Here is a 19,663-nt window from a genome sequence, read left to right on the forward strand (position 1 = left end):
ATGTTTGGCTTGCAAATCATTTTATCGGTGCATAAAACAATATTTGAATATTTTTCAGACCAGATAGAGAAACTAACCAAACAGTTGGCAGAACTAGAAAATGGTGGAGAAAGAGACCAATCCTCTTCTAATCTTAGAGCAGAACTGAAAAAAACAGAAGCAGAAATGGAGAAACTGAACGAAGCCTTGATTGACAAAGATGAGGAGATTGTCTCCCTTCAATCTAAGTTGGAGAACGAAGAAAAGGAGTCGTTTAAACGGCACCAAGCTTTGATCAATGGGTACAACGCAGAAATTACAAGCTACAAGACCCAGACTCTGGAATTACGTGCCAAATTGTCAGGATTCCAAAAGACTGATTCCGAGTTACAGAAAACCAAGGAACAGGCAAAATGTTTTAAAACAGAACTCATAGATCAAGTTAAAGAGCTTCAAGCAGAATTAATGAAAAACACGGCCATGACAGCCGAATTGGAAGAGGGGTCAAGGTTAGCCAAGAAATCCAACGATGAGCTGGAAAAGCGTTTAGAAATCGCAACCAATAAAAACACAGAATCGAAGAAACTTATCGCAGAGTTGGAAGAAAAATTAAATACAGCTGGTGAAGACAAAGATGAAAAGGTTTTGAACCATAAGAAAAATGCACGGAATTTACGCGCTGAGTTGAAGACGCTTCAAGAATCCATGAAAACTAAAGACCAAGATCTAGAAAGCATCAAAATCAAAATGGCCGACATTGAAATTGCTTTGGAGAAAAAGACAGAAGAGAAGGCGAAAGCTGATGAGGAATTGGATAGACTGAAGAAATTAGTCAGTGAAAAAGATAAATGCATAGATTTGCAGGTTGGAGAGACAGAAAAGTTGATTAAGTTAAAGGATGAATTAGAGCAACTGAAAGCCTTAGTGCAAGAAAAAGATAAATGCTTAGATTCGACTGCATCGGATGCTGAAATGGCCACAAAACTCTCAGAAGATTTGGAGAGAATGAAAGAAGAAATGAAAGTGAAGGAGGAATTAACAGCAACTTTATCTACAGAAAATCAAACCTTGACTTCAGAATTGGAAAAATTGAAGGAATTGATCTCCAAAAAAGATGAATTAAACAAATCTCAAACTGAAGAAATTGAAAGCTTTAAAGGAGAATTGGAGAGACTGAACGAATTAGTCACAGAAAAGGATGAATTAATTGAGAAGCACGAAGGAGAGATGGAAATGATGATGAAATTGAAGGATAAATTAAGTCTGGTTCAAGAAGGAATGATCAAAAAGGAAACAGAAATTCTGAAACTGGAGGACAAGATTGAAGAATTGGAAACAGTCAAAAAAGACTTGAAAGACATGGTAAACAAGACTACTGGAGATTTAGAAGACAAGAACGTCCAGCTTAAAGATCTTGAAGTGACTAAAGAGGACATCAATAAACTATCTGATCATGAAAAAATTTTAACCAATCAAATCCAAGAGCTGAAAAAACAAATTTCTGATCTTAACGAAGTGATATCCACTCAGAAATCTGAACTCAAAGACAAAACTACACACTGTGAAAATCTTAACTCACAAATTAGTGAGCTTACTTCAAAATTGAATGCCCAAACCACCACAGTGGATGAACTAAAAGCAGAATTGAGTGAGTCCAAGTCAAAAATTGTTCAGTTACAAGAAAAACTGAATAAAAGTCAGACTAGTATCAGTGAGCTGGAAACCAAGTTAAGTGAACGAGATTCACAATTAGACAATAAGGCTAAGAACAGTTCAGAAATAGCAGATAAAGTAATAGAACTCACTAAAACTCTGACCAAACAGAACAACCTGGTGGGCGAAAAAGAGGCAGAGGTCAAATCCATCAAATTTGACCTTGATGAGAAGGTCATTGAAATCGATGAACTGAATCAGAAGTTGAAATCAATTGAGCAGACGTCAAACAGTTTGAATGAGGTCATAGCAGATTTGAAATCTAAACAGTTTACTTCTGATCAAACATGGCAGACGGCTGTTTCAAATTTGGAAAAAACTAACAAGAATCTTGAAGAAAAGTTAGCTGAATCTAACAAAAAGAGTTCCATTGTTGAAACCAACCAAAAGGATCTTCATGACAACATTTCCAACCTTGAAAATTCCAAGAAACTGCTGAAAGAAGAACTCCATAGTTTCCAATCAAACTTAGAAACTCTGACTTGTGAAAAATTTGAAATTATCCAATCAAATGAAGAGAAAATCAGAAGTGCTGAAAATAGTAAAAAGGAAGTTGAAAAAGAATTGAAAAACGTTAAAGCAGAATTAAAAAGAGTGACTGAAGAAAAAGACGATTTGTCTGTTCAGTTGACCAATCAGAGACAAGCTTTGGAAGATGAAATCCAGGCGTCCATGGAAGAGATGAAAGACATCGTCAGCCAGAAAGAGACGGAACTGAACGAAGTGCGACTTTGTTGCAAGGAATTAAAAAATGAGCTACCTGACTCGCGTGTTAAAATTGCCGAGCTGAAATCTGCGTTACACATGGAAAAAACTTTACAGAAGAAATACAAAGACGAAGTTTCAGAATTGACGGAATCAAAAATGGAATTTGAAAATCGACTCGCCAAAAAGGATCGTGAATTGGAAGTCTTGAAATCAGAGGAAGCAAATTTAGAAAAGGAGATCAGCAAATTAGGTGTGCAACTCAAAGAAGAAAAATCAACACGTGAAAAACTTGAAAACAAAATGTCGTCTGATTCTGATCATGAGAAGTCGTCAGTGATGAAGATTTTATCTTCTAAAGATGAAGAGTTGGATGAAAAACAGCATGAAATCGCGGAGCTAAAATCTAAATTAGAATCAGTGCAATCGGAACATGCAAAACTTTCAGAAACTGGAAACAAAATGGCAGACAGTGACACTGAATATTTGAAATCTGAGTTACAAAGTGAACAAATCCGTGCAATGAAACTCGAGGCAGCCATTAAAGCATACCAGGCTTCAGAAACAGATACAACACCAGGCAACGCCCGACGATTACGTAAAGAAAAAATAGAAGCTGAGAGTTCATTAATCAATGCACAATATGAAATTGAAAAATTAACGAGAAAGCTGAAATGTCTGGAAGAAGGGAAACAAATTCCATCAACAGTTTCTGATCCTGTTCTTTTACAAAAACTTTTAAAATCTGATGAAGAAATTGAAAAACTTCAGTCCAAGATTAGATCTTTGGAAATGTCGATCGCAGACAATTCAAATTCTGCTTCTTCAGTTGGGAAGGAAAAATCTGAAACAGAAATTGCAGAACTGCGAGCAGAATTAAAGGCAAAAGAACAGAAAATTCAAGAATTGTCAGTTAAAACATCTAAAGATAATTTAAAACAGTCAACAACAGAAACAACCTTACAAGAGCTGAAGAGGGTAAGTATGACATAATTTTAACTGTCATTCTTGCCAAAACAACACAAAACGCAGGAAGCCTTTTGACTAGAGCACTTTGGAATTTTGGATAAGTAATCCTCATCAGGACAGTTTTTAAGAAATAAGTAAACTTTCAACTTTTCAAGGCTTCAAATCAAAACATAAGCTTACTCGATGAAATCACAATCTTTATTCAGGCTCTCTTACTACCTCTCAAGGGAGATAACTCTTAATACATACTTCATATCTTAAGACCACAATATTTTAGACCATGATAGTACAATATGATATTGTATTGTAGAGTCAAGATCGAGAGTTAAATCTAAGACAACAGTTAAAGGAAGCTGGTGAAACTATGAAAGAACACAGTGAGAATATGGCTAAACTAGAAGATAAATTACATACACAGACAAACGAGCTGTTAGATTTACAATCTAAACTTAAATCATTACAGGTCTGTTTCTCAGGGTTTTAATATTCCAGAATTTTGGTAGTTTTGTTGTCTTAGATCAGCAAGATATACTTGTGGATTAAATAACGGAACACAATTTTATGGTATACTACTCCTTAGTTAATGCTAAATGACTTGTAATACAGGTAGCTTCCATGAGGCAGTGTTTATTTGGGTTCAGAGCCCGAGGCCTCAAAAAATCTTATAGTAAGAATTTACAACAAAACTGATTGTTAGATTTTAATGTGAAAAAAAGAAACCCAGGTGTGTATTTTATCAGATAGTTTGGTATATGTTTATATTGTGGTTTAAATTTCTATATTTAGAATGAGAAAGATGATTGGTTAAAAGCATCAGAAAGTCATAAAGTTTACGAAGAGAAGATACAAGAACTCAAAACAGAAATCGAACGTAAAAACTCTAAACTGGAATCCAAACACAACTCGAATATAGAACTAAGACAGACTATGGAGAGAGAAAAAGAAAAATTCGAAGTTGCTCTGAAGGGTAAGTGATTTTAAAAGGGAGGTAATCCATCAAACCATTACCAGTGGGTCCAGAGCATCAAGTGACACACCTATAGGGGTTGTGAGTTATATTGTCTTCTGCTAGGCGATTAGGTGACGTGGGTTTGAATCATTTTCAAGGTATGAAACAATTCTGACATCTGTGCCAGTGCTCCCGAGAGTTGGCCCAGTGTCCACTCTCATCCCCTAATGGCCAGAGCATGTTTGGCTCTCTTCCTTGTAATTTATGAAACATGACCCAAAATAGTGGGAACATGTTGGTTTTACTATGTTCTGGGCAAGAAAACTGAAAACAGTCCCCAATAAAAGAAAAGCGTTTTCCAATCAGGAATATTCACAAGCTTAAATTAAGATTATTTTTTGTCAATGTTCAACATGCTTGGCAATTTTTTTCCTAGATGCTCAAGCTAATGAAGCTGTACTTGAATCATTAAAAGATGCCCTCACTGAACAGGAGGAGACAATGGAGAAACAAGATGAGATTCTCAAGAAGAGAGAAGATGAAATAAAACTCATTAACTCAGGTAAAGCAATTTTATTTAGAGAAAATGTGATCCTGAGTAACAATCTGACTTCTGAGTACGTATTAAAAAATAATAGAAGTTTCCAAGGGACTGTTTTTAAGTTTTTTTTATTTTTAATTAAATTTACTGGAACACAATAATTATTATGTTATATTTTCAAGTGAGGTACAGTGTGTAGTACTTTTTCATTAGAATGGTAGAGGTAGAGTGTTAATACCTCAATTTTGAGATGTATTTTTGTTGGTAAAAGGCAATAATTTGTATTTTTCAGAATTAGAGAAGATGACAGACAAATATCAGAGTTTACTGGCATCTTCTGGAGATTCTGGCCGCGAGATTCGAGAATTGAATAAAAAGTTCACGAAGTTGGAAACTGATAAAATTCAACTTGAAAAAGACAATAAAACATTGAAACAAAACATTGAAAAAATAGAAAAAGATTTGAAGACTAGAGATACAGAGTCGCAGGATCTTAATGATCAAATAAGTGCTTTAAAACAAGAGAAACGCGAATTGGACGCTAAATTGAAAAAAGAAAGTGCTGAACTTGATCAATTCTATAAAGATTTAGATAAACTGAAATTAGAGAAAGAATCTTTAGAACAATTATTAAAAGAAAACAACCAGAGTTCAAATAAACTCGATGAGATCATGTCTGCGAAGTCTTGCCTAGAAAGTGATAAAACAGTGCTCAATAAACAAAAAACTGATTTAGAAAACGTGAAAAACGAACTGGAAAAACTTAATCGTGAGTTAGCCCAAGAGAAATGTGAATTAGAAAAAGTGAACGAGGAATTGGTGAAGAAATTAAGTGAGATGAAATCGTCGAACACGGAATTAGAAAAAGAACGAACCTCCCTACAGAAATCATGTGATAAATTAACCAATGATAAAGAAACGTTGAATAAAGTGATAAAAGAAAATAACAATGATATCGCTGAGCTGGAGAAAGTTTTAACAGGTAAGAGACTTAATCTTGACATGGCTGATAATTATCAGAATCATTTTTATTCAGAATCAATTCAGAATTTTTGCATCTTTCTCATTGCAGAGCTAAGAACAATATAAGTTATTGATAGCAATACTGAAAACAATGTAACAGAGGTGCTATGATGGCAAAATGATTACAATATTATTATCTGTTTACAATTTTTTGATTTGAGACTATGTTAGATGAAATAATTGCAAACAACTACACCTTTTTAAATCTTATAGTATCATTGGCTAAACTTTAGTTCACACTTGCTGGTAAAAATGTTATTCAAATGAGTGACGTCCCTTGGTGGTCGACTTTAAATGAAGAACAATATACCTACATGGTTTAGAGGTGTTTCACTGTATATTTTATTATTGTAGAGAGTCGTAAAGAAGTAGAGTATATAAAAAGTAAAATGTCTGACGAGGTCCAGGGTAAAGTGAACCAGGATAAAGCTGAGAATAAAACACTCATAGATGATCTTAAAACTAAACTAAGAGTAAGTTTGATTTTTTATGAACTTTCATATTTCCCTCACTGATTGCTGTACTCTATGTTCATAGGTAACCAAAGAAATATTCATCATTGCACACTGCATGGTATTGCTTTTCTTCATTAATTAAACTGAGCACATGAAGACTTCCTGTAGAGGCCTTATTCTCAGCTGAAGATTGTCAAGCTCCTGTCTTGAGAAAAGAAAAACCTTTTCAGTTTCCCATGCTTATTGTGATTGGTTGATCTTTCCCCAATCAAATCAATTTACAGCTGAGATGCCTGCAATGTTGAGGACAGATGACTTGACATCATTAAACATTGAGTCATTGAGTTGTATAAAATAATGAAGATAAGGAATCAGCATATAGACATTTGAAAGTTATCATAATAAAACTATTTGTTTGATTTAAACAGGATAAAGACAGTGAAATACGTAAATTAAATAAAGAAATTGAGAAATTAACCACTCAGATAGAAACTATGAATAAAACTGTTGGAGAGAAAGAAAAAGAAATGGGGGTATGAACTTAGTTTTAACATATATAATCTTTAAAGGAATTCTACCTATTAGAATGAACAGAAAATTTAGAATTTATTAGTTGCCTTGACTAAAGAATAGAATCTCTATAAGATGATATATTCATAAAACTAAATAATTATTGAAGAATATTTCAAAATGACTTAGTTTAATGAATTATTACTTAGTTTAATGAATTATTACTTAGTTTAATGAATTATTACTTAGTTTAATGAATTATTACTTAGTTTAATGAATTATTACTTAGTTTAATGAATTATTACTTAGTTTAATGAATTATTACTTAGTTTAATGAATTATTACTTAGTTTAATGAATTATTACTTAGTTTAATGAATTATTACTTAGTTTAATGAATTATTACTTAGTTTAATGAATTATTACTTAGTTTAATGAATTATTACTTAGTTTAATGAATTATTACTTAGTTTAATGAATTATTACTTAGTTTAATGGATTATTACTTAGTTTAATGAATTATTACTTAGTTTAATGGATTATTACTTAGTTTAATAAATTATTACTTAGTTTAATGAATTATTACTTAGTTTAATGAATTATTACTTAGTTTAATGAATTATTACTTAGTTCAATGAATTATTACTTAGTTTAATGAATTATTACTTAGTTTAATGAATTATTACTTAGTTTAATGAATTATTACTTAGTTCAATGAATTATTACTTAGTTTAATGGATTTATTGCATGTCTAATTTATTCAAACCCTGAGCAGAAAAATCAGAACATAAAACTTAACATAGAAAAAGACTAAGAACTAAAACTCTGTTTCATTTGAATGAATTAACTGATGATAATATTTTAGACATGGAGGAAATCACGAGATGATTTAGTGGGTAGTTTAGAGTCACTGATGAAGAAACAAGCAGCTGAAATCAAAGATTTAAAAGAAAAGAGAGTCAATCAAAGTAGAAAGGTAGATATTTTAAATGATTATCTGGTTTTAACATGTTTTATTAAATAGAGGCTTTCTAAATTTTTTATCAATTTTTTATCAATTTGCACCATTCCAATTTTCATTCAAACTGATTCCTGCAATTCCACTAAAACTTGTGTTTGCTGATGTCTTTTTTTGTGGTATTACAGGAACCACAGATGTCTGACTGAAAATTGGAATGGTGCTACCATTGTGCCTGATACACATAAAAAATTCAGAAAACCTCTTTACAATCTCTTCAAGTCCATAAAATGTGCTATGCTAAGTCCATAAAATGAAGTCCATGGATTAAAGCCTCTTGTATAAAGTCAATCCATTTGCAGTATCTAATAAGACATATTTAAAGCCTAGCGAAGATATTTCAATAGATATATTGATAGATCAGTGGAGATTTTACTGCAGTGACACCCTGTACCTTTGTTTGTTTGGGTTATGAGCCTCTTTCGGCTTCAATATGGCCGAATAATGAATATTATCCTTGATATTTCCCTCCAGGATCTGATAGATGAACTAGAGGTAAAAGAAGAACGTATTAGAGAGCTAGAGGAACAGTTAGACCAAGCTGAAGTTGAGGTGAAACACCAGACTCCAACACGAGGCCGATGTAGGAAAAGATCCAATATAGCTGGTATCAGTATTGTGGAGATTGATAATATGAGAAAACAGGTACTTGGTATTAAGTTATTGACACAGGTTAAGGGTCAAGAATGGTACTTTTGGGGTATTGGCATTCCCTATGGCTGAGATTCGTACATCATGAGTATTTACTGCCATGGTAACCAATATGATATTATACAGCTATGGTTGGTGTATGAAGGTTACATGGTCTGACATGCTATTTTATGAAGATGAGTTGAATTTTAGTTTCCTGTCTAATTTCAGCTAGAGAAAGAAAGAGAAGAGAAGTTAATTATGCAGCGTAATTTACAGATGATGCAGAAATGTAAAGATTCAATAATTAGTGATATACGTCAGTCTAATCATAGCCTACAGGTAGAGATTGCTCAATTACAGGTATTAATAATCAACCATAAACACACACCTGTTACCTCTCTTCTCTTTACTGGTCATTGTGTCTGTCTTCTCTCTTCTCTTTACTGGTCATTGTGTCTGTCTTCTCTCTCCTTGTCTGCTGCATCATTAAATTCTTTTTCATTGACAGTAACTAGTAACTTTTGAATCCCTTGCTGTGTCACTTTTGTTGCTGTTGAAGTTAGGGAGGTTTATCAAATTTCATTTCAATGATAGTCTCCAATATTTTAAAAATTTTTTACAGGTTTGGGGATTTATGTCAATGTCAATATCAGATTTCTTTTCTACCACCTTTACATCACATAAGTTCTCTATATTCTATATACTAGAAACAGTCCTTCTGTGAGGAACTTTTATATCAAATTAACATATTTCAGGGAGTGCAGGCCCCTCCTACCCCACCCAACCCCCCACCAGTTATAAAATTAGAACCCACATTTGAAGAGGAGGAAGAAGATATATCAGACCACGCCCAACTAGACGCTACACCCACAGTTGCAGCCAAGGCTTTACGGAAAGGTAGAAAACGAGGATCAGCTAATGCTACAGAATCAGAACCATTGGTAATTTCAGTTTTTTCAACTTTTCTCTGATACCTTGGCCATTGCATTAGAGTATTCACTCTCATCTCTGGCCAATGTTACGAGTTACGTTTATTCCAGAGTTTCTTTGCCCTATGTGCTGAATTATTGAGTTCATCCATACTCTCAGCTACAATATGTTGATTAAACATTACAATCATGATCTATTGTTTATTTGTCTAGTATTCAAACTATGGAATTTAATTCCATTTCCAAATATATCAATAGCATGAGGTGAGCTCCAGTAATCTAACCACTATATTTGGCAACCAAGTAAAAATAAAAAACAAAATGCCAAGCCCATAAAGACTATTGTGTAAAATTTCAGGTTCCAAAAACAAGGCGACGTGGAAGACAGGCTGCTACTAAAATTAAAAATGAACCAGTTGATGAAGATTGTGTTTTAACACCATTAGATTTAGGGGAAATTAAGGTATGAGTCTATCAAAATATACTATTACATTATAGTGATAGTTATAAATATACAAAATAAACAATACTGACTGCTTGGACTCTTAAAAAGAAGGCTGTCTATAGTGAATTCCGCTCACTTGATCACCTTTATAAAACAATCACCTTCATATGACCACAATAAATTTTCCACTAAAATTTTTTAATATGATAAACAACTGATTAGCGACCACATTTATCAGCGACCATGTATTTACACTCCTGTGAAATAAAATACAGTGGAGCCTCGTTTATCCCCAAATTCCCATTCCCGATAAAATCGTGCGGTTGAAACATTCCATCCATTACTAGAGTTATGTCCCTTCCTTTCCCTTGGGAAACCTGTCAAAAACCTGTAGTCAATAAGGCCTTATTAGATTACAAAAAATTGGAAACCGGTTTGGTACACCAGATTCGTGTTGTAAACGAGTGAAACAGATTAGAAAATCAAGACTAAGTTAAAATGAGTGCCCAATGAATGACACCATCTTGAATCCGATGAATCTGCCCTAGGAGGCAGGGCAAACCGTGTAAAAGAGTGACACGGATTTGGAATTCAGTTTCAGATTGGTTGTAAACGAGTAGGGCCTAAATAACCGTGACATTTCTCATTATCTCCCTTTTATTAACATCACTATATTTCACGTACAGGTGAGAAGTGAGGTTGTGATTGTGTTGATTACTATGAATATATCTATGTATAACATGGAATGATTAAACGTATATATTACAGGAAGAAGACAATGAAGAAGAAACAGGCGGTAAAAGACCGGGTAGAAGAGCTAAACAAACTGCTAAAAATAAACTGGGTGATTCGGCTATGGGTTCTCCTTTAACACGATCAGGTGAGACAATTATTATTAGACACATGTCAAATGTTTTATGGTCATGATTAAAAAAACCAAGAAGGAGTGCATGATAGGGTTTCTCATTGGCAGCAAATGGGCCTTTCGGGGGATCAGCCCTTGATAAGAGTAGTTTAGTTTGTCTTTATTAAAATCTGTACTAGCAAGATAATTCCATTAATCAATATCTTGTCCGAAGTATGGCAAAAGCAAGAGTAAAAGTTGTAAAGTACTTGACCCCTCCAAAGTAAAGTACCATCAGGTGTTTCGAAAAGAATAAGCATGGTCTGCTTCTCGAGAAATACCCACTTGATTTGATGCTACGCACGCTTCTATTGCTATAAGTGTAAGGTCCATGGTGCTTCAAAAATTCCAAACATAAAAGTGAGCTGGAGCTTCTTTAATTGAGAAACCTGCTCTATAAATTTATGTTCTATTGATATATTTTACAGCTAAGAAATCTGAATCACTAGAGAACATTGTACCTGATACACCAGAAACAGAGACTAAACCTCGGGGAGGACGTAAAAAACGTATCTTATATAACACAGATGAAATTCATATCACACCACCGTTTGAATGTGGTAATTTTGTGGTGGGTATTTTGAGTTTAAGAGATTAAGTTTTTTATATAGATATTAATCCATGTATGTCATATTACAGAGTAACCTGTACCTGTACATGTATTCTTAACACAAAGTTCAATATCTGTATATCATGTAAAATTGAAAATTTTGCACCTTTGCATGAAAATGTAGATTTAATCCCTCAAGACAGTCTCCTAGGTTAGAATTGGATGCAACCGTACGATGCGCCATTCAATCAGGTTTTTGTCATATTGGCGAGGAATTCTTGAATGTTCATTTTTATATGCTTGTTTTTCACATTGATGGCAGTCAAAGTTTGACTTAACTTGATTTACACTAGAATTAAGTGCCATTGGTTCAAACCCTGTATAGCTCAGTTAGTAGAGAGTTGGATTCTTGGTTCCCATGGGTTCGAATCCTTAATTTTTTATGCCATGGCTAGTGCCTCTATAAAGAAGCCTTGTATTAACTTCAACCTCTATTACCAGAGTAAATTGAACCATAATTTTGATCTTTTATTTTTCAGCCATCCTCTGTATCAAATGAACAAAGAACGAGTTCAAGGTTACGAGGTCGTAAACAATCGGCAGTGTGAAGATCAAACTTACAGATTTACTTTCATACACAACGAAATTATATCAACTTCCAGGCCCAAATACTAGAGAAATTCATTCTACAAACATTCGCAATGAAATAATATCAACTTCCAGGCCATCTTACCAGAGAAATTCATTCTACAAGAAGTCTTATCTAACAGACGTAATTTTTGCAGATTTCTTTCAGTGTCATTGAAAAACTTTGGGATTGTAAAAAGGTTTTTTGAACATTTTATGTGTATTTGGGAGACTGATAGCTTCGAATGTGCACCCTTCAAATATCAGTACTTAGATGTGTCACTTAGTTTTAGTTGAATTGCAAGAAACATGGACGTCTTACTGAAAATCTACTGATTGTTCAATGTGAATATGATATGAATATTGTAGTTGTCATAGTGCTATTTTCTCTTGTATCTTATTGTAATATTAAATTCCTTCAAATATTCTTCAAACTATTTCTATGTGTTTTATTAATTGTGTTAACGGATATTGAGTTGTAATTTATGTAACAATTTTCAAGAGTTAAAGTTAATTGGCGCTGCTATGAAGCATTAGGTTGGGGTTCAAGAAGGTACCATGGAACTGTCTTGGGAGCCTTGTAATCATATCACCATTGAATCTTACTTTCTACAGTATTCTGTATATATATATATATATATGATTATTTCAATTATTTCAGGTGGTAATTTTGAAATTTTTGGGCGACAATGAGGCGCTTTGTAGTTCAACATACAATTTTGGGACAATTATAAATAAACTTATTCAATTCAATCAGACTATAGTCTTTAACATGAAAAGATTGCAAAAGAAAACCTAAGAGAATATTACAAAATAGTCCGAGGGAAGCTTGGGAAGTGAAATCGATCAAGGAACATGAAAGGGGTATTTGAAAGAATAAGGTTGAAAACTCTTGCTCTGTTTCTAGTTTTTATGTATATATACATGTAATGACTCTGTAAATATAACCTTCATAATATATCACAATCTACCTTTAATTGTTGTTTGCCTCTCTTCACCCATCACAAGGTTCGTTGTGTATAGTGTATCATCAAAACTGACAAAGAATATCTTGGCACATCACTGGTAATAATAACTTACAATGATAACGATGTGTTTCGCTGTTAAAATAGTGCTCAATACATTAATTACTGTCCATGAATTCCAGAACGATCTGAGCCCCAAGATATCCTAGAAACAGTGTTAGAAGTGAAGACCCTAAGATATCCTAGCGCTAAGATCGTTTTGAGAATACGCAGCTTGTAGTACTTGCTCCATGTAGACATATTGGTGCACATTGTTTTGAGCATTTATGATGACACAGGTTACATCGTTATATGCGTAGTTAAAAAATGATGCAAGGCCAAGGGGGCCCATTAAGGTTCATCCTAAGGTGAATGGCATAATATAATATAACTAGCTGCCTCCATCACCGATTAAGAGACAGCCTGTCAAATACATTCTAGCTGACATGATGAAAAGGTTCATATCAAGACAGGAACTTGTTTCCGTCATCTCTGGTTAGGCAGGTTTAAGCTTACACATAGGGCAACTTTCAAAGGCACTGTCCATGCCAGTGGGGATTTTTTCGTACATTGAGGACTATTAAAACATACAGTAAATAAACTATAACAAACTGTATATCAGTATTTTATATAATATAGAAAGACAAATGGTCACCATACAAAAAAAACATTTTCTAGATCATTGTTTACATCTTTACTATTCAGTGCAAGAAATCTTCATCTGATCATTTTCATAGGTTCAGAGAATCTTCCCTATTTAACCCTGAGTTAATATATCACTATACAAAATAAATGGGCTACATGGTAGATGTGAGTTCTAATCACTGTCAGAGTATGCAAGTCTGGTGACCTGTAATAAGTCATAAATTGCATAATAGTCAAGGCAGTGCCACAATAATAACTGATAATGCTCAGAATATAATGACAACACAATATTTCAAGTCCAAAACCAATTATTACATGTCTAAAACCATCATCAATCAATTTCTATGAAGGCACCTAAAGATGGCAGTTTTGGCTGCTTGGCAAGAAACTTTCTACTAGGAATGGTCTTATTTTTGGGTGCCAGTACCCTAGTTTTGGACCCTAAATTATTAGTGAATGTTGTGTGGCCACCAAAACCATCATACCCTTTACGAATTGCACTGGGGAAGCTATCTGGTCCAGTTTTCTTTTTAAAGATATTTAACGTGCCCAACATTCGAAGATCATTAGGATCCGAGGATTCAGTGCGTGGCCGTTTCAAAGATGGTTGACTGTCCCTGGCAGATGAGATTTTAACATGTTTCATTTGATTTTCATCACATTCTCGTTTTGTTTGAGTGTTGGGTGTGTCAAACAGGTCAGGGGTCATCGGCACGTCTGGTTTAGCACTAGAATCTCTTACTGGGGTCATTGCCATGGCAATACCTGACGGACTCTCTTCTGTTAAAGTATCGATAAAACTTGCACTTGCTGCCGAAGCAGGACTATGAAACCCTTTTTTTAAACGACTCAATTTTTTACGCATTCCTTCTTTCTCCTTTTCTACGTTTTTTAGATCCTCTTCAGATCGGGTTAACTGTTCTGTTAAAATGGACGTTTCTTTTATCCGATCTGTTAGCTGTCTATCTTTACTAACTAGCTCTCGTCGTAGTTTATCAATTTGATCTTTGAATGTTTTTTTATCTTGTTTAGTTTGTTCGTATTCACGTTTTAAAACAGCACAATATCGTGACAGCTGCTTCGTGGATCCTTCACCATTTTGATTCAGAATTTCCAGAGAATCACTTTCACAACCTGAAAGGATAAAAAAAAATAAATTTAAATTTTTCGCTTCTTACAATATACATAGACATTTTTTGAATAGAAAGTCTAAATCAAATACAAAATCTACAGTCTAAACCAAATTACACCGAACTTTCGTTCCGTTTTTTATTATATTTTATTTTTAATATAACCACTTCAGTTAGGGACACCCCTCTGAAGGTTTGTCAAATAACCTTTTGACCTAACCTGATAAACGCAGCATCACAAAAAGGGGAGGGTAGAAATTTGATTGGTTAAAGCAGATGTAATCGAGTTGGGTTAATTTGATGAACGTCCAAGAGGGCTGTCGTTAGACCCTAACTGAAGTGTCTATATAAAAAATAAAAGCTAATAAAAGATATGGAAGGACAGTTTGGTCTAATATTAATTAGACTAGTAGAACTACTATCTCGATAGCTAACATAAAATATATCAGCTGATACAGCAACTATTTTAACGACTGTATCACTTTGAAGGGATTGTAAGGTTTTCAAAATATTTTTAGTAAGGTCTATCACGAAGACTATTAGCATTGATTTGCACCATTCCAATTTTCAATCAGACATCTGTGGTTCCTGCAATTCCACTAAAACTAAGCATTTAATGACCTCGCTAACTCAAAGGATTTTATATATCAATAGCCACTTTTGCAATGTCATCAAACACTTAGTTTTAGTGGAATTGCACGAACCACAGATGTCTGATTGAACCCGATGCACATAAAAAGTTAAGAAAACCCCTCTATAATCCCTTTAAATCTTGAGTTATTTGTTGATTGTTTACAAAGTTAATATAAATAAAAGAATTAAACGTTGGTGTCACTAGCATTATTGGTGTGTATACACAGTTAATCAGGCCACAAACATACATAGACTTCGTCATTTATTCAGTTTGTCACGTGATCAACTGCGTTTACACACCAATAATGCTAGTAAGACCAATGTTTAATTCTTAAATGAGATATGTTCTAATATAAGATTAAGAGTGATCATGCCATTCATAACACAAACCAAACCAATCCATTCTACAATCTCTGTAACCTACCTGATAACAAAATTTGTAAGTGTTGAAGCTCCTTCAAGTTTCGTAAAGATTTTCTGTATTGTTCCTGTTCAGTTTTAAAATATTTTTGCTGTGCCTCATAATTACTGATTTCTTTTTTTAAAGATGTGTTCAGAGTTTTCTCTTTCTTCAGTTTATTTTGAACTATCTCACTTTCTACTTGATAGGACTGTATCTGTGATTGAAAAGAAGTTTGTTTTTCCAACAAATCAGCTTTATCTCTTTCATACTGTCGAACCTTGGCTTTTAAATCACCGAGCTGGTTACTGAGTTTGGTTGGTGATTGATCCGAGACATCATCTCCAGCATCAATATCAAAAAATAATTTCTTTATCACCAGACTTCGTTTACAAACTTTCCGACAACTTGGACATGTTCCTAAAACATAAAAATTAAAGTTAGTCAGGCTACAGAGTCAATTATCAAACTTTAGAATTTCATGTGACATGCTAGCAACTCTTTCACATTCATTATCGCTTTCAAATAATGGTAATGTTCCTAATAAAAGAGTAAGTCAGACTAGAGAATTATTTTTAAAACTATTGAATTGCATCAATCGTATATTAGAAGCACAAGTTATTGACACATAAGACAATTATTATGGATAGGTACTTCTAGAACATGATAAGTCATTGAAAGATTTTTTACATCATCTATAAATCTATCAGATTATACAGGGACACCAGGTTAGTCCACTGATAGACACGTAAAAAAAATAAAATTTAATGTTCATTTTAAAAGGTAGTATTCAGAGATCCGAATACACTTTGATCATGTCATTTGGTGGCTTGTTCTCAATAGTTGAAAATACCTTACAACATGGTGCTCAACTTTGACAGCATTGATGTAGGTAGTAAGTTATTGCCATGAAGCCATATCATTCTTTTTAAAATAGGTATGAAATCAACTTTAGTAAAGTTTCGAAACACCTGATGGTACTTCTCTTTGGAAGAGTCCACTACTATACAATTTACTCTCCATTTTGCTATACTTTCGATGAGATTTGTCTTACTTGTAGGGATTTTCATTCAGACTAACCTGATGATTCTAGCCATTTCATTAAACAAACTTCATGAAAGGTATGGCCACATGGTGCAGCAGCTATATTCACTGTATCTGAATTCTCAAACAAGTCTGAACAAATACAACATTGGGCTCTCATTTTGCCAGTCTTTTCCTAGTACAGGTATACTGCCTAATCTCCAGTCTCACAGTTTTCACATAGTAAACTACATCTCAAATTCATCTGCAAAAAAAATTTGTATTGTTCACTTCAGATTAGTGCTGGGTATCATAAATCATGCCACAATACGATATGTATCGCGATACAAGTTTCATGAAACGATTCGTGTCACAGTATGGGGTAAATCGATAAAAATTACCATTTTATCTGCATGTTTAAATATATATTAATTTACAACTTCATAACTGTGATATTTGGTAATATAGTTACAGGAAAAATGAACAGGAAATGGTTGTCTATGGTAGGTAGGTAGGTAGATGACAAGTTAACGTTCGCTTACAGCGGTCCAGTGTCAAAGACAAGTCACAACTATTACCACTTTTCCAACAAAAAATAGATAGATATTAGTCTGAGTGGTCTTAGGTCCAAGTTGTTGAGATTCCTCTTACTGTTAAACTAACGTAACATAGATGTTTTTTGGAAAAAAAACTGTATTCAGTAATAGTATGAAGAACGAAATAAAGAGAAATAATCTGAGTGCATATTAATAAACACTGAGTACAAGAGATGAGAGTATTGAAAGATTCACTGCTGTACTAGACATTAGTGCTAGGCCCTAGTCGATGTCCTGAGGCTGAGGCTGAAGTGAATGTCAAAAGAAAAGATAATTTCTTATCTTCGGAGAAGGAATCTTGTATCACTTGAAACATTGTTTAACTTATATGAAGTACTTCATTTCATGTCACTACGTTTTCGTAGTAACCCATATAAGTATAAGATACCAAGTTCCATAAACGAAAACGAAAATAAATGCTTGGAAACCTGAAATTTATTTTCAAAACATAAACACAAATTTCGCGCCGGAAGTCGGGTCAAGGTCACAACTTCCGCTCGAGTAATCATTTTACCTATTTTACTTTCAAGTTTAAGTCAAACGTCTCATAGTTCAACAATTCAAATAAATCTATTATCATTTTTGAAAATGATTAAAAAAGGTTACAGTCAAATTCACAGGACTTTGAGAAACTTTATAGATGATTTTGTAAGACCTGAATATTATGCAAAAACTGGTCCCTTTGAAGGTTACCGGAAGATGAGGTCGAAACACATGGTTATACAATTGAGTCTTTGAAATGTCTCGCTTATTGCAAATAAACAATCATTTGAAAATAATTAATAGCTCAAGATACAGTTTTAGTGTTGCCAGTAATAAAAATCGACATGGAATATTCGTTGATAGATTGTCGTGTCTCTTGTCAGGTTAGTTTAGATATCCCTGCCATGAATAAAGTGGAAGCCGAGCTTCGGTCTTACTTATGTTGTTGTTCGATTTGTTCGAAGCACCAAAGGCTTGTACATTCCCCTCGGTATTTATAAATACTCCAACTAAGTCCATGCAAGTCTCCTTCAAGGTAAAAGAATGAAACCATTCAATCTGGGCTGTTTTGCAATTGACATACGAATTGTCAAAAAATGACAAAAACCAAACAAAAACATTTAGGTTCTTTATATAACATATTTGTACAGTGTTATAAATTAGTGGATAGTAGAAAACAGAACTCGATTCATGTTGTTACTCAGAGTTTCATGCTATGAGATCTTCAGACAACTTCATTTGGAAGTCTTTAAAATACCGGTAATGAAGTCAATTCAGTTTCTTCTTGCATAAGCTTGATATTCTGTTTTGATTTTAGTATGGTATGTTAACCTTGTATTAGGAATTTTAGGTTCTAACATTGCAGTTAAGTAAAAGGGAAACTAGAACATGTATTAAGACTTTTCTTTTTAAACATGGTGCCTTACAGGGTTGAAATCAGTTGGCATTATGTTACTAACAATGTTGTTGACTGTTTATTTCAGGGAGAAAGGGAATATCCAAAAGTTCAAAAGTATTTGAACATTCTTTGCGTGTCAAAGAGAATTTATGCTATGTTCGTTCCAGCTCGGGTAGAAAAGGTGCAGCCAGAACTTCGAAGACTAATCATGTTTACTCTGATCTTATAAAAGGTAGTGTGTTTATTTTTCAAACATTCCTTAAAACCACAGACTGTAGCTTATTTAATTAATCTGTTTGAATATTGAAGTCATAAGCTTAGTACAAATGGCGGTCATGGTATCTATTTTTGGTAACATGTGAAAGTCTGGTGAAAGATGTACAGCTGTAAATGTGACAGGAAGAGAAATGGTTCGAGGTTTGATCAGGGACCACTTAAACTTGTGTTTGATGACGTCACTGACTGCGAAGGGCCTTAAATGATGGAGCATATTTTGCGATTAGTGATGTCATCACTTATTTTTTGTGGAATGGAAGGAACCACAGACTTCTGACTGAAAATTAGAATGGCGCAAATCGATGCTCTCAGTGTCTAACACATACGAATTTAGAAAACCTCTTTACAATGCCTTTGAGTTGAGTGAAAGGGTTTTGTTTTTAATATATATATTAATATATTATATATTAATTCTGCTTTCTTTTATAGTTTTGGATACCCATAAGGAAGAGTTATCAAAAGGGCAGATGAAACGGTTGTTATCCAGGACACAGTCATCAATTTCAACAGTGGCAAACAGACATGAAAACAAATCCGATCAAATTGTGTCCCAAAAAATCCCAAGGAGAAGAACAAGTCAAGCTAGCTTGAATTATGATTCAATGAATTATGGGACTGTTGCTACT

At 33.8% G+C, this 19,663-nt stretch overlaps 2 protein-coding genes across 2 annotated transcripts; one reads left to right on the top strand and one right to left on the bottom strand.

Annotated features, from left to right (window-relative positions):
- Positions 1-5,396, top strand: LOTGIDRAFT_134904 (hypothetical protein; the record flags this gene model as incomplete). The annotated part of the gene is made up of 3 exons (XM_009068730.1): positions 1-227; positions 816-903; positions 5,235-5,396. Coding segments are annotated over 3 exons (477 nt in total), but the record flags the coding sequence as incomplete, so codon positions are not given.
- Positions 5,397-14,418: 9,022 nt separating this feature from the next.
- On the bottom strand, positions 14,419-16,965 carry LOTGIDRAFT_64498 (hypothetical protein; the record flags this gene model as incomplete). The annotated part of the gene is made up of 3 exons (XM_009068712.1): positions 14,419-14,722; positions 15,770-16,181; positions 16,842-16,965. Coding segments are annotated over 3 exons (840 nt in total), but the record flags the coding sequence as incomplete, so codon positions are not given.
- Positions 16,966-19,663: the final 2,698 nt, after the last annotated feature.

Source organism: Lottia gigantea (genome assembly GCF_000327385.1).
Source record: "Lottia gigantea unplaced genomic scaffold LOTGIsca_93, whole genome shotgun sequence".
Taxonomy (NCBI): Eukaryota; Metazoa; Mollusca; class Gastropoda; family Lottiidae; genus Lottia; species Lottia gigantea.